A 16,099-nucleotide genomic window follows, 5' to 3' on the forward strand; every position below is an offset into this window, starting at 1 on the left:
AACATGGCCCCCGCAAAACGCATCTCTCCCAAAGACCGACTCCAGCTGGCTCCAAACTCCTTCTTCCTGTGATGCCTTGAGTTCGCTTACACACAGCCACATTACATCAGGCCTGCTGGCCCCGCTCCACCTCCGGCCGGCACCCGCTCCACCTCCCTCCGGCACCCGCTGCACCTCCCTCCGGCACCCGCTCCACCTCCGGCCGGCACCCGCTCCAGTATCAGTTACAACCTCCGGAGCTGTGAAGCACAGGCAAGTGTCAAAAACTGCAGTTCTGCCCAGGGCCTCTAGGGGCTGGCTCCAACAGTGAGTTGATTCTCATAGACCTTTGTGTTAGAATGTCCAACTTTACATGTTTACAGCCGGGTACAGACACTGCTTTGGTCTGTGGTTGTTGCTTTCTGCCTCATCCTGACCTCCAAACTCCACCTTCAGGAAAATGGGTGCAGTGCCCACGCCTCTCCTGCTCCTGTGCCTGATCTGGTTCCCTTCCCTGGCTGCTCCACAGTGTGAGTCCCCTCCATCTCTTGAGTCTGACCCAGCTGACGTCTATCCAGCCCTGCAGGCAGCCACCGTGACTGAACTCCATCTTTCTGGATCAAGAGGCAGCTGTTGCTGTAGATCCTCATTCTCCGAGCCTCAGCCTGGCCTCCCTGCAGGGGCTCAACCTATGTGGTCTTCAGTCTGTTGCCCCCGTCCTTGTGGTCCGTCCTTGTCTGAGGAGATATTATAAATGTAGACCGCCTTATAACTTTTTAACATCTGGTGCAGGTGCTGTTAGCATTATTAAGCTAAAACATACTAGCAAGCAAACTTAGCCAGCTAATGCTAATCAGGAGTTTGGATGCCACAGGTTTTTCTGTAAACATGGAGTGTTAGCATAATGTGAGCTGTTAGCATGGATCTTTACCAAGCCTCAGTATCTGACAGTTTTTAGGAGACAACAGAAACATGTGAACACAGGATACGTGAAGGTTTAGGTCATATGACGACACATGACTGAGCTGAACTTCTGCTTTCTGTCCTCTCAGCGGCTGCTCGGTGGCCCGGCTCTTCCTCCATGTCCGCCTGTGTCTTTCTCTGTTTTTGTTTTTCTTCCCTAGCAGTTTTACGGCGGCGCGGTGCCAGCATTAGCCACTGTTAAACAGCCGTGACTCCTGATCTGCAGCCCGTGGTTATTTCCAGCATTCAGGCCACGCAGCTGTGAGGGGAAGGGGGGGACAGTCTGTCTCTAATGGTGCGGGGAGGCAAAGTTTAACTCAACTTAGCAACAGCAGCTCTTAAGGTCAGCGAGGACAGCGGAGACAACAGAGGGCTGCCCGCCTCGCTGTCTGTCATCTGCTTCATTTGAATGTATTAATATGGAGGCTTTTCAGGGCAGCAGAGCAGCCGTCAGCCCAGGCTTTGAGTATTTCTGATCAAATCTCATGTATAAAACTTTTATTTTTTATTTTTTCACATCAATAATCAAAGATATGTCTGGTTTGTGTTGTTCTGCACACACACGTCTGCTCTCTGCATGCAGCCGAGTGTGTGTCTGTGTTTCAGTGAACAATGAGGCCGAAGCTGCTCAGAGTTCACAGGGTTTCAGTGTTTTAAGTATTATTTAGTTCTATTTTTTCACATGATGAATCCTTTTATTTTTAGAATTCAGTTACCAAATTAAAGTAAACGAGCATTTCCTTCTAATAAACATTTTAATTATAAAAATAATCCTTGTTAATCTGACGTTCTTTACCCTTACATCTGCATATTTCAAACAAAGCAGCATTAAGCAGCCAAAAACAGTAACGCTCCCTGTCTGCTGCGTGCTGTCCTGCAGCGCCACCACGTGGTGGAACCCCCACAGTGCAGCGAGGAGTCACAGACAGGTCGAACGGACAAATCTGAGGAGTAATATGTTCCCATGACAGCAGATTTTGAGCAAACAGCGCCCTCTAGGCGGCGCATAGCGCAGACCGTGGTGCTGACTGCTGACACCTGATTGGCTAGAGGCCCAACGCTCCTCTCACAGGGGTTCTGCAGGGATGGTGCAACACAAAGAAAATAAGTTTTATGAACAGTTATTGATGCTTAGTTAGATCTGATGCTGCGCTCTGAGCACCGTGGTCCCTCAGACCAGGAGCAGAGCAGCCATGGACCTGAGGAACATCCGGTTCCTCTGGAGTTCTGTAGAATCATCTCTAGCCTGACAGCAGACGCGCCACATTGCCACAGACCCTGCGTGGCAATCTCTGCTGCTCTTGCATCATTTGCCCCTGATAGAAAGTGCCGGCTGTTGTGCGCATGTTCCAGTGGCGTTTTGTGTCGTCCTCGCTCTCCATTGGCTGCCTGTGCCGCTGTGCGCGCAGCCTTTTCTCCGCTACGCACCGGACCAGCCCTCACACAGCACAGTGCGTGCGCCAGCCGAACGTGAGTCTGCGCGTCCAAACCCACGCTGCTGCAGGACCCGGACCCCCACGTTTCCACTGAGAGGAAGAAGAAGAAAAGATGGAGAAAAAGAGCGAGATCAACGGGCACGCCATGCCCAGCTCAGCCTCCACAGACCGGATCCTGGAGAAGAACGCGCAGCGGAGCTTCAGGGAGAGGCTGATGGAGTTTCTGAGGAGGAACCTGCTGGTGATCATGACGGTGTCCGGGGTGCTGGTGGGCGTCGGGCTCGGCATGGCGGTCCGGAACATGAACCTGACCAAAGCCCAGATGACCTACTTCGCCTTCCCCGGAGAGATGCTCCTCCGGATGCTGAAGATGATCATCCTGCCGCTGGTGGTCTGCAGCCTCGTGTCCGGCGCGGCCAGCCTGGACACGCGCTCCTTGGGGAAGCTGGGGGGCATCGCCGTCGCCTACTTTCTGGTGACCACGCTGATCGCCTCGAGCATCGGGGTGGCCCTGGCCTTCATCATCAAACCCGGAGTGGGTGCCGGAGCCCTGAACACCAACAACCTGGGGCTGGAGAGCGTCAGCAGCAACAAGGAGACCGCCGACTCCTTCTTGGACCTGGCCAGGTACTCCGAGCCCAGACACGCCGCTCTGAGCGCAGACACGCAGCAGAAGTAGATCAGTGTGTGAGTCTGAGGAGCCGTGGCACGATGGGCACATAAAAGCTCTGCTAAGGAAGCTAAGGTGTAGCCTGCATGCGTTAAAGCAGCAGAGAGAGCACTCACCCCCCTCTCTCTCTCTCTCTCTCTCTCACACACACACACACACACTGCTGTTGTGTTTTTGGATGCATGCTCCAGTCCTGTCATCACTGCCTCCATTCTGTACACAGCGTACCCAAAAGTAAACAGACACCATGTGCAGTCTGCTTTTAAAGGTGTAAATCTTAATGCTGGATCTGCAGCTGATGATTGATTATCCATCATTAATCAATCGGTGTGTTCTGACATTTGATGGACAAAAGGTGAAAATGTTCCCGTTTCAGACAGTTTTCGATCATTGCTGCAGCTTCAGAGCAGATCAGGAGGGTTCAGACGGTCACTAAAAGACCTGATCCTCACAGTTTGTCCTGGACTCTGACATCATCGCCCTTCATCAGACTTTATAAATGCTGGACAGGAGCCAGGGACTTTTGTCCATATAGTGCAGTTCACACTGCTCCTCAAATCACCTCAGCACCGGTCCTCTGCTGTTGCATGTCCAGGATCAGATCTTCAGGTCTGTGCCCAGGTTTACATGAACAGATTGTTACCAGGTGTTTATGAACACTCATTGTTTGTGCACATGTAAACAGAGTCATGTGCTCACGGCAACAGGCTGAGACCTGTCTTTAAGCACTGAACTCAGCACGGACTCTTTGAGTGTCTCTTGTCCTCCTTTTGTCTCCTGAGTGGGAACAAGGAGCTGCTAGTGCTCGGCTCAGGAGGAATGTGCTGAGCTCCACAGCAGGTGGACCGTCTGAAACTCAGGATTGTTTGTGAAAGTTCTACCAGCAGCCTCCGCCTATAAATATCAGACTGGCATTCAGAGGTCCTGTAATAAGTTCCCACAGTGTGAGGGAAGCAGACAGCTGTTGACGGGGTGGAGGGGAGAGGGGGAGAGAGGTGGAGGGGGGAGGGAGAGAGAGAGGTGGAGGGGGGAGGGGGGGGAGGGGGGGAGGGGAGAGAGGTGGAGGGGAGGGGAGAGGTGGAGGGGGGAGGGAGAGAGAGAGGTGGGGGGGAGAGAGAGAGAGAGAGAGAGGTGGAGGGGAGAGGGAGAGAGAGAGAGAGGGGGGAGAGGGGAGGAGGGGGGGGTGGAGGGGTAGAGGGAGAGAGAGAGGTGGAGGGGGGAGGGGGAGAGAGGTGGAGGGGAGAGAGAGAGAGAGAGAGAAAGAGGTGGAGGGGAGAGAGAGAGAGAGAGGTGGAGGGAGAGAGTGAAAGAGAGAGAGAGAGGTGGAGGGGAGGGAGAGAGAGAGAGAGGTGGAGGGGAGAGGGGGAGAGAGAGGGGGGAGAGGGGGGGGGGAGAGAGGTGGAGGGGAGAGAGAGAGAGAGAGAAAGAGGTGGAGGGGAGAGAGAGAGAGAGAGAGGTGGAGGGGAGAGAGGAGAGAGAGAGGAGGGGGAGAGGAGAGAGAGAGAGAGGTGGAGGGGAGGGAGAGAGAGAGAGAGAGAGAGGTGGAGGGGAGAGGGGAGAGAGAGAGAGGTGGAGGGGAGAGAGAGAGAGAGAGAGAGAGAGGTGGAGGGGAGAGAGAGAGAGAGGAGTGGAGGGAGAGGGAGAGAGGAGAGAGGGAAGAGAGAGAGTGGAGGGGGAGAGAGAGAGAGAGGTGGAGGGGGGAGAGAGAGAGAGAGGTGAAGGCGAGAGAGAGAGGTGGAGGGGGGAGAGAGAAAGAGAGAGAGAGAGAGGTGGAGGGGGAGAAAGAGAGGTGAGAGAGGTGGAGGGGGGAGAGAGAGAGGTGGAGGGGGAGAGAGAGAGAGAGAGGAGAGAGAGAGAGAGAGAGGTGGAGGGGGGAGAGAGGTGAAGGGGGGAGAGAGAGAAAGAGGGGGAGAGAGGTGAGGGGAGAGAGAGAAAGAGAGCGAGGTGGAGGGGGGAGAGAGAGAGAGGTGGAGGGGAGAGAGAGGTGGAGGGGGGAGAGAGGGAGAGAGGTGGAGGGGGGGAGAGGGAGTAAGAGAGAGAGAGAGAGGTGGAGGCGTAGTACAAACTACAGTCTGCTGCAGTCAGCACTTCTTCTCTTATCACGCCTGCAGGTGGACGGACAGCGTTTATTTCTCAGAGCCAGAACACGAGAAGGGCTCAGCTGTGTGTGTGTGTGTCTGTGTGTGTGTGTCTGTGTCTGTCTGTGTGTCTGTCTGTGTGTCTGTGTGTGTGTGTCTGTGTGTGTCTGTGTGTGTGTGTCTGTGTGTGTCTGTGTGTGTGTGTCTGTGTGTGTGTCTGTGTGTGTCTGTGTGTCTGTGTGTGTGTGTCTGTGTGTGTGTGTCTGTGTGTGTCTGTGTGTGTGTGTTTTATTACCATGCTTGGACTCAGGCTGATGGTTTGTTTGTCTTCAGGCAGACATGCATTATAAACAGGAATGTGGACTCAGCCTCCATGTTTCTGCTTTTGAATCAGTTCTAAAGTCTGATGAGGTCAGAGGTCAGGTGACCCTGAGGTGAAGTCCCTTTAAACTGTGAGGATCAGGTCTTTTAGTGATCACCTGAACCCTCCTGATCTGCTCTGAAGCTGCAGCAGTGATCACTGATCACGGTGTGAACTGTCAGTCTGTCTCTGTTTGTCCATCAAATGTCAGAACACACTGATTGATTAGTCATGAACATCAATCAGATGCAGCATTAAGAGTTACACCTTTAAAAACAGACATGCTGTCCGTTTACTTTTGGTCCTATAGCGTGTTCATGAGAAAGAAACCTGAATAGATAGTGTTGATGTTAAAGAGGGACCATCAATCATGGGGCCGTCTCCTGACAGTCCGTCCGGGCTCCAGAACCTCCTGCCAGCGGCAGAACGAGCCGAATGCTCAGCAGCTTCTGGCTTTGATTAATTAGGAAATCAAGCTGTTATGTAACAGAGCTTTAAAACTCAGTCCACACAGAGCAGCCAGCGGGCCGGTGGGGACGCTGTGCGGGGAAAACATGCCAGCTCTCCGCTCCAGTTTCCCGGGGTTAATCCTGATCCGCACCTCGGTCATGTGAGACGTGGAAACCCGACTGCCTCGCAGGCAGGAGGGGGGCGCTCGGGAAGCCTTAGATGGCTGCGAGAATCTAACCAAACACCAAACACAGAAAAACCGCCACCACGTCCAGCTGAGCCGACACCTGAACCGGCCGCAGCAGCGCCGGCCCGCAGGCGGAGGTGATGGAGGTCCTGGGGTTATGAGCTGAATTGCTCGGCTGTGGTCCGGCCATGGGAATAAATGTGAGCAAAGTCTGTGTTTCTTTGCACAATACAGTGTGACCCCAGAGGATAAAGTTACAACAAACACACACTAATACATGGAAAAGGCCTGCAGGCCTCCGTAATCCTGCCAGATTATGGTACAGTACTGAAAACACACTCAGCGTGGAGCGAGCACCGGCGGCTGTCAAGGAAAACACGAGGCTGAAGGTTTATTAGAGAGCTGACGGAAAGAAGGACGAGCCAGTTAGTTCTACTCTGACTCTGTTATTTCTACAATGTTTTATTTTTTATTTCTAGTTTTATTTTTTTATTTTTAAATATTTTTTAGATTAATTTTTTACATTTAATTTTATAAAGACATTTAATTCTCTTTTTATTTAAAGTTTATTTTTTAAATTATACTTTGTTCATTTATTTTCTTCCTTTTTAATATTATTTATTTCTAGATTTGAACATTTAGTTTTTAATTTTTATTTAATTTTTTTAAGACATGTATTTTAAGTGTATTCATTTCCTTCCACACCTCTTCGCTTCTTCTTTTGGATGATGTCTGAACGCAGTCGTATGTGAACCATGTGTGAACCCGTCTCATTGATGGAGCCACAGGTCAGCAGCCTGCTCCTGTGCTGTCAGAGCTGTCAGAGCTGAGGATTGTGGGAAAGTGTGGCGAGTGTTTAGTGATCCTCCCCGTGAGCCTGCGGCTCCTCACACATGTTGAACCATCATTTTATTTGTGGTCGTTTACAGTAACGATGACCTGAACCAGCTCCTTTTCTGTGTTCTTCTCTCCTCAGGAATTTATTCCCAGCGAACTTGGTGGCTGCCGCCTTCCGCTCCGTGAGTTTCACACTTCTCTCACTTTCATCCCGTGTGTGTGTGTGTGTCTGTGTGTGTGTGTCTGTGTGTGTGAGTTCTTCATGAGAATTTATCTCGGCCTCCACACGGCCGCCTCCCTGCGCCTGTAAATCCTGAGCCTCATAGTGCTTCTTAATGAGGAGGCGTTCAGAACAGAGGCCGCTGCCCCCCCCCCCTCGCCTGAACGCCTCTGTTCCTCGTCTCTTTACCAGCCGTTGCCATGGCGAACCCATTCCACTCCAGCCAGCCTAGCAACGCGCCTCGCCTCGCCGCTCTTCAGCGCGGCCCCGCTCCGCTTCCTAGAATCATGATCGCTGTCTGTGAAAGCTGAAATAGAAACCCGGAAAGTTCAATATTTGGGGGGATGCAGACACAAAATGGACGCGCACACATACGTCCGACATATGCACACACACTTAGTCACGTAATCAAAGCCGTCGCCTGGACTAAAACCAGGCCGGTGAATTATAAACTCACAAACAAGTCTCACAGAGAGGGTGATGGAGTTTAAAGTGCAGCCAGGTCACAGAGTTCAATACCTCCCCACCCCCACCCACACACACACACTCACACACACACACACTCGGTCTATACTGTGGTGGTGGAGCCCCTGTGGATGGAGTCCAACTGTGGATTAAACCAAGAAAGCAGAGAGAGGGGAGATTTACATGAAACGATGAGCAGTGAGGAGGTGGAGGAGGTGGAGGAGGTGGAGGAGCCCGTCGTTTCAGTGGGAACCAGTTATGTTCAGAGTGTGTCTGCAGGTCTTCACACTGAAGACAGTTTGGACTCATGTGAGGTCTGTATAGAGGCCGGAGGCCTCGTCCTATAGAGCTGCTCACATTCAGAGGGAGCAGAGGGAGCCTTGTTCCAGTGAAAGGCTGAATCCAACCAGACCTGCACACACACACACACACACATGGACACACACATGGACACACACATGGACACACACACACACATGGACAGAGACACAGACACACACACACACACACACAGACAGACACAGACACATGGACACACACACACATGGACAGAGACACAGACACACACAGACACATGGACACACACATACACACACACATGGACAGAGACACAAACACACACAGAGACAGACACACACACAAACACACACACACACACACACAGACACACACACAGACACACATGGACACACAGACACACACAGACACACACACACACACACATGGACACACAGACACACACACTGCATCTCAGCAGCACAAACACTGTGGACGACTTGTGTCTGTGAGGGGGGGGGCTCTGGCTGCCGCCATGTTGGCAGCGTCTGAGTCTGCCTTAGGTCCTGCTTGATCCAAATGCAGGCGAGTAGGTGGAGCAGGAAGCTGGTGACTAGCCCTGACATAATTAAGATGAGTTTTATATCACAGACCAACACTGTAAACACGTTGGTTCTGCTGATGGACGTTTGAATATGTAGCTCCATGAGGATCAGCTCGCAGCAGGGGTGGTTTTTTATTTTTGTTTTTTTAAGTCTCTGCTTCTCAGCAGGAAAAATAACATGTTAATCACATCACTCTGATGTCACTACACAGCAGGTCATTTACTTTCTTTCATCTGTGTTACAGTACGCCACAGACTACAAGATGGTCGCCGTGGGGAACGACACCAACGGGACGACCCTCTATCAGAAGGTAAGAATGGGGAGAGGCCTGTGGACACTGTCACAAGGCTGCTCCTGTGTCACCAGGGCAGCTCCTGTGTTACCATGGCAGCTCCTGTGTCACCATGGCAGCTCCTGTGTCACCATGGCAGCTCCTGTGTCACCATGGCAGCTCCTGTGTCACCATGGCAGCTCCTGTGTCACCAGGGCTGCTCCTGTGTCACCAGGGCAGCTCCTGTGTTACCATGGCAGCTCCTGTGTCACCATGGCAGCTCCCATGGCAGCTCCTGTGTCACCATGGCAGCTCCTGTGTCACCATGGCAGCTCCCATGGCAGCTCCTGTGTTACCATGGCAGCATCTGTGTCACCATGGCAGCTCAGAAGATGGTGGAAGCTTTCTTCTGCCAAACCACCAAACGTGTGTCGACCAACGCAGTCAGCTGTCAGCTGATCTGTGTCCACAGACGCTGGTCGTCTGTGTAGGGACACACACACACACACACAGACACATAAATGTGTCCACACAGTTAACCCACTTACATAGCATATTTACACACGTTTAACCCTTTGACCCCTCCAGCACAGTTGCATTACTTGATAAACCTTTCCTATGGTCCTTGAATGCATCATGTGTGATGATCAAACCCGAGCTTCCTGCAGCTGCTGTGCAGAGCAGGGTCTTGTACAATCCACAGCAGATCTTTGAGCAGACAGGAGTCCCACTCGAGTGTGTTGTTGGCCATTGGACAGGTCAGATTGTCCCAGCAGACGTTCCACTGAGCCTCTGAGGAACTCTTGTGGGTCTTTGTGTGGGCCTGATGGATGGTGGCTCACAGACAGTGGTTCAATTGCTGCTGAAATCGTTTCTAACTTGGAATGAGTTGAGGTTTTGGATGCAGTGTAACAATCCTCCTGGCGCTTGTGGTCCGCCCCCGTTGACCTGATGTGGAGGAGCAGTCTGATCTTGGCGTGGCGCCATGGTATTTATCCATCGTGGGTCAGGGTGGACGGTCCCTGTAGTGCCAGGGGGTGAGGCGGGTGGAGCTGTGGGAGAGCCCCACACAATGGGAAAGGATTGAGCTCAGGATTTGTCCTTGTCCTCACTGGTTACCCATCATCCAGTTCAGTGAATCCTTCAGCTGCCCTCTGAGCCACGCACGCTCGGCGCTGAGAGTGTCGAACACACGGCTGCAGACTGTATTATCTGATGAGGTTAATGACAGGGGACAGACGAGGCTCCGGGTGCGTGACCATCACCGAGCAGCTGCTGTGTGAAAGTGTTTCATTTTGTGGATGATTGTGTTCTCTCTCTTTGTACCATCTAACCCGCAGCTTTAGTCTGACATCCTGACTTCTAGATGGATAATCACTGAAGTCTCATGCAGCAGAAACGAGTCCTGAAACTTGGAACGCTGCATGTTAGCACCTAAAACTACCAGGAGTCTGTCGGACCTGAACCGCCTCAGTTAGCTCCTCCTCATGTGGAGGAGTGCCGAGCTCCTTCCTGGTTGACCGAGCTCGTCACCCTCTCTGGCCACTGTTCTTTTGGTCGCTCACAGCTTGTGGCCATATGTAAGAGGAGGATGTAGGTCTCCAGCTGTCTCCGCCTCCACACACCGGATCAGAGCACTGATCAGTCGGTTGATGTCTCGCTAAAGGAGTTCAGGTACCCGCCTCCACCCTTTTCCGGCTGGGTGCCATGGCTCTAACTCGTGACCTACTCATGTCTGAAACTGTGTCAGTTTGGACCTGCTCGGTTCAGCAGCTGAGCTGTGAGGGCGGAGGTGCCGTGCTGCAGGTGTGGTTGGTGTTTTGGGAGGTGCATCATGGATCCAGCTGCAGTGTGATCTGTGTTTCAGGTCCCCGTTGGCACAGAGGCAGACGGCATGAACATCCTGGGCCTGGTGCTGTTCGCCATGGTGTTCGGTGTGGCGCTGCGGAAACTGGGAGACGAAGGCGAGGAGCTCATCCGCTTCTTCAACGCTTTCAACGAGGCCACCATGGTGCTGGTGTCCTGGATCATGTGGTGAGTGACGCTGTCCAATTTCCTTTCTGTGTTTGAATTTTTGGTTTTAAATCCACTCCTCCTCCTCCTCTTCCTCCCCCCCCCCCTGTGCCTCTCAGGTACATCCCCTTTGGCATCATGTTCCTGGTGGGCAGTAAGATCGTGGAGATGGAGGACGTGGTTCTTCTGGTCACCAGCCTTGGAAAGTACATCTTCGCCTCGATCCTGGGCCACATCATCCACGGAGGCATCGTGCTGCCCCTCATCTACTTCGGCTTCACACGCAAGAACCCCTTCAGTTTCCTGTCGGGCCTCATCACGCCCTTCACCACAGCCTTCGCCACCTGCTCCAGGTACGCCGTCATATCGCAGGCGTTTCACTGTCAGTGTAGTTAGCCTGTTGTTTATTGTGTGATGAATGTTGGCGGCTTGGCGGCACCTGTCCGGTCTGATGGTCCGGTCTGATGGTCAGGTCTGATGGTCCGGTCTGATGGTCAGGTCTGATGGTCTGATGGTCCGGTCTGATGGTCAGGTCTGATGGTCAGGTCTGATGATCCGGTCTGATGGTCTGATGGTCCGGTCTGATGGTCAGGTCTGATGGTCAGGTCTGATGATCCGGTCTGATGATCCGGTCTGATGGTCCGGTCTGATGGTCAGGTCTGATGGTCAGGTCTGATGGTCCGGTTGATGGTCAGGTTGATGGTCGGTCTGATGGTCAGGTGTGATGGTCAGGTCTGATGTCAGGTCTGATGATCCGGTCTGATGGTCTGATGGTCAGGTCTGATGGTCAGGTCTGATGGTCAGGTGTGATGGTCAGGTCTGATGGTCCGGTCTGATGGTCCGGTCTGATGGTCAGGTCTGATGGTCAGGTCTGATGGTCCGGTCTGATGGTCTGATGGTCAGGTCTGATGGTCCGGTCTGATGGTCCGGTCTGGTCCGGGCTCTGTGGACATCTGACAGATGTTGGAGTTGACAGGTTTCTCCGTCTGTCTCCAGCTCAGCAACTCTCCCCTCCATGATAAAGTGCGTGGAGGAGAACAACGGTGTGGACAAGCGCATCAGCCGCTTCATCCTGCCTATCGGGGCCACGGTTAACATGGACGGGGCGGCCATTTTCCAGTGCATCGCTGCCGTCTTCATCGCTCAGCTCAACAACACGGAGCTGAACGCCGGACAGATCTTCACCATCCTGTGAGCTTTCATCAGTCATCTGCTCTAACATCGTCCTCGGTGATCTAACGTATGAGTGTGGTGGTTTGCAGGGTGACCGCCACGGCCTCCAGCGTGGGTGCAGCAGGGATCCCAGCCGGCGGCATCATCACCATCGCAATCATCCTGGAGGCCATCGGCCTGCCGACCAACGACCTGTCCCTCATGCTGGCGGTGGACTGGATTGTGTGAGTAATGACTCAGACTCGCTGGTGATGGTTTACTGGAAGCCACAGAGTGAGACAGGTCCAGGTTTACTCGTACAGGCAACCTCTGATATTCTAGTGTTTCCTGATCAATGAGCACTTTAATGCTGCTGATCAATCATTCGGCCTCAAACACAGGTAGAAAGTAGAAAGTGTTCAACCAGTCGATCCTCACAGACCAGACACACACACAACATGAAGGAGGAGAGGCCCAAAAATGTTTCTTCTTTGTTGTGCCTCGGGGGCGATGACAGGCCCGTGGTGGTGTGTGTGTGTGTGTGATGGTGTGTGTGTGGTGATGGTGTGTGTGTGGTGGTGGTGTGTGTGTGTGTGATGGTGTGTGTGTGGTGATGGTGTGTGTGTGGTGATGGTGTGTGTGTGGTGATGGTGTGTGTGTGTGGTGATGCTTAACGCCATCGTGTTCCACTCGTCTGTCTGATCTGCACACAGGGATCGCACCACCACGGTGGTGAACGTGGAGGGCGACGCTCTGGGTGCAGGAATCCTCCACCACATCAACCAGCAGGAGATGAAGAAGCAGCAGCAGGAGGGGGAGGCGGAGCTGGTGGAGGTGCGGACGGAGGCGGTGGCCAACGCGCAGGCGGAGGAGGAGACGTCACCGCTCGTCACGCACCAATCCAAAGCCTTGGCGGCCACGCCGGAGGCCATCGAGTCGGTCCTGTGACCTCGGCATGACTTTCTTTCCCTCTGACCTTTGACCTCTGACCTTTGACATCCTGTCGCCGCTGATGGGGCGCCGCTCTGACTCGAGGTGACCTATGAGGACAGACGCAGAGACAGTCCACAGAGCGCCTACTGAGTGTTTCCATCTAAACCTTTTAATCCAAATTAATCGATCGATTGGAAATATTTCCTCATCAAATTGATTTTATATTTTTATCTTTTATAACAACGATGGAAACGTCATGCATGTAGAATCAGCCTGAACATTCCCATTCATGTCTTACTGTAGTTCGTCGGCCATATTTTTGTATGTTAGAGCATCATGTGACCTCTTCAGACACTAACTCGCCCCAGCTGCTGGGAACTCAGAGTCAGACCGACCTGGTTTATTTTTGCTGACTCAGGTCAAACATTAACTCTTCAGTAAAGTATTCGGCCCGTTTCTTTTTGGCCCAGTGTTTCAGTGCCGTGCTGTGGGGAAGCAGCGTGAACATTGGACCGTGTACGTGTGTGCTTCGCCGTGATGTCGGCTGTGTCACCCTCAGTCGTCCCGCTCATCCCTGAACAAACACAACCAGACACCACGGTTAATGTTTAACCCTCTGATTCTCTGCTGATGTCAGCACTGCAGGCAGATGCTTCACAAAATAGCTCCACACACACCTTTTAAAAAGTTCAGTGTGGCGAATATGCGACATATTTCTCCTCCGCTAGCTTTACTGCTAATTGCCTTGGAGAGGGTTATTAAGGAGGTGGATTTGTTTGTATCTTGCCTTTAAAATGTGTGATTACAAACAATAAAAAAGCTAATCCCAGGCTGTAAACGCTGCACCACAGTCACATGACCTCGCTAAGCGTAGCATGTCGTGTTTGCTCGGCTTCATGGCGACCAGTGTCACTGATGTGCTAAAATAAAGCAAAGCTCTGCACGTTCCTCGACCCGTCGTGCTGCACACTGTACATTTGACAAACTGCCAGCAGAAATACAGACGGGACCACACGCTGTGAGTGGACAAAACTTCACCAAAGTGCAAATTAGCATCAGTTCACCAGGTGTCTTTATTTACCATCATTAACTGTTTACACAGCCAGCAGCTCTGTTTAGAGAACCAGACCAACAGGGCACATTCACTCCTGATTGGTTCATCTGACGAACACGCTGCAGGGACGTGAGTCATGTGACAAACGCTCCAATATTCAGTGATTATGAGGCGACAGAATTCCCATTGAAATCAACAGTGACCGTTAGTCTGCTAAAGGGGCGGGGCGGAGGAGGAGACCATGTGACACAGATACAGGAAGTCTTTAAAGAGCTGCTGATGCTGCTGAAGACGTTTACAGGACGTTCATCTGCTTTAACCTGAAAACACTCCAGGCACAAATGAAAACGCTTCATCTGCCACTCAAACACTGGACCAAAGCCCACCATGAGCTCACACCGCCACCATGTGGTGGATCCATCGTTGCATTTCAGGGTCATTTACAGTTTATTTAAATGTAATTCAAAGTGCTGTCTCAGAGGTTTATTCATTCATATTTGTGTTCTAATTGGTTTGAACATCAGAGGGGCGTCCGGGGTTCCATCTGTGGTAGAATCAGCTCAGTTTAAAGACAGGAACCAGCTCACAGACATCAGTGGACGTGACATCGTTCCACACAAACCTGTGGTTGTATCATCACAGTCGTCCTTACAGCCTGTCGGTGCTCTGACTCTGTGCTGTGACTGAGGGAAGCTGAGCCTGGGTTCTGTTGGTTCTGAGCCTGTGCTGCCCTCCAGTGGCGGTCAGGTGTGCCTGCATCTCTTGTGTCTGTGGCATCATCAGTGGAAACGTGTGCTATTTATTTGACCTGTTATTTAACCCTGACAGCTGTGCCGGTGCGTGTGGATCGCTGTGGAGGAAGTAAATGTTTTTATTCTTTATTAACTCTTCTCTGACACCGTTTCTAAGCTAACACCTGCTCTGTTCAGCTCTATCTGACTTAAGCTTGGTTTAGTGTCCTGTACAATCACACTGGACGGCATGTATTGAACTGTCTGTGTATATATTTGTATTAATTTACTTTTTGTACTTTTAACTCTTTCCCTCAAACTTTTGAAGGTTTTCTGCCGGTGATCCTGTCGTTAAGGAGTTAATTTTTCTATTAATCATGAATAGCTGCTCCGCTGCCTGTGTGGATGTCTGACACTGTGCAGCTGTCTCTTTGCTGTATGTCCGTATTAAAGGTGATTTTTTTCATTCATATCAGATGGTTTCTCCTTTTTTCTGCACAGAAACAGATTTGTCTCAGTGTCTGCTCACTTTATGCGACTTCTTCAGTATAATGTGTGCATAGATAGACCTTTATCTGTACCAGCCCCGCAGGCACCTGAAGGCCTCTGACCCACAGGGCAGGGTGGGACTCCCTGCAGGTCTCAGCCCATCACAGTAACGATGCCTTACAGGGAGCCGGAGACGCTCACGTGTCAGTGAAAGGCCTTCAGCCCTGATGGAGACCAGTCAGAGGTCCCAGAGCTGCAGTGAAGGTGACACAGGTGAGCCTGTGGGCGGGGCTTCATCTGCCCCATGATGAAGGTGGTCGGCTTCAGTCAGACCTCAAACAGCAGACCTGGCTCTTCATCACTGAAGTGTTCTGGTTTAACATCAAGTACTTCAGGGTTAAGCATACAGAGGAGTGTGTGTGATTAAATACATGTGTGTGCATTAATAAAGAGCAGAGAGCCTGCTGCATGTTTTATATTTAGCACCTTTATCATCAGCTATCAGCACATACTGTGGATGGATTATGTATGGATTATCTATACTGGTTATACTGGCTCACAGTGGACCTTTGGTCTGACCTGTAACCTCTGGAAAAAGAATCCCCCTGGGATTAATCAGGTTTTATCTTATATTATCCTTACACAGTTTCACCCTGGACCTGTCACATTTGGATTACTTAATTATCGTTATTATTTCTTATTTTCCTTTATATATTTATTGCCATGTCATTTTCAATTTATTTGATTTTTTTTATTTATTTATTATTTATTTTCAATTTTTTCAATATTTTTTATTTTCAATGTATTTATTTATAAAATTAATTTATTTTATTTTTATTTAATTAATTTATTTTATTTTATTTGCTCTATCAGTAAATATGTTTTTATTTATTTTCCTGGAATAATATAAAGTCATCATTTCCACAGTA

The 16,099-nt window shown here is 51.1% G+C and overlaps 2 protein-coding genes across 3 annotated transcripts in view; both read left to right on the top strand.

Annotated features, from left to right (window-relative positions):
• The window catches only part of sertad2b (SERTA domain containing 2b), a 45,656-nt gene that overhangs the window by 28,420 nt on the left and 1,137 nt on the right, over positions 1-16,099 (top strand). The window contains exon 3 of one of the 2 annotated variants that reach the window (XR_003671794.1): positions 5,210-5,241. The exons of the other annotated variant lie outside the window; for it this stretch is intronic. The gene's annotated coding sequence lies outside the window, so the exon portion shown is untranslated. Of the gene's footprint in view, positions 1-5,209; positions 5,242-16,099 lie in introns of those variants that run through there. 2 annotated transcript variants of the gene reach the window in all.
• Positions 2,354-15,151, top strand: slc1a4 (solute carrier family 1 member 4). The gene is made up of 8 exons (XM_028422814.1): positions 2,354-3,005; positions 7,101-7,143; positions 8,772-8,837; positions 10,666-10,832; positions 10,931-11,164; positions 11,808-12,002; positions 12,074-12,208; positions 12,677-15,151. The coding sequence occupies exons 1-8, from the start codon at positions 2,491-2,493 to the stop codon at positions 12,909-12,911; spliced, it is 1,590 nt and encodes a 529-aa protein (XP_028278615.1). The 5' UTR covers positions 2,354-2,490; the 3' UTR covers positions 12,912-15,151.

This window comes from Parambassis ranga, chromosome 15 (assembly GCF_900634625.1).
Source record: "Parambassis ranga chromosome 15, fParRan2.1, whole genome shotgun sequence".
Taxonomy (NCBI): Eukaryota; Metazoa; Chordata; class Actinopteri; family Ambassidae; genus Parambassis; species Parambassis ranga.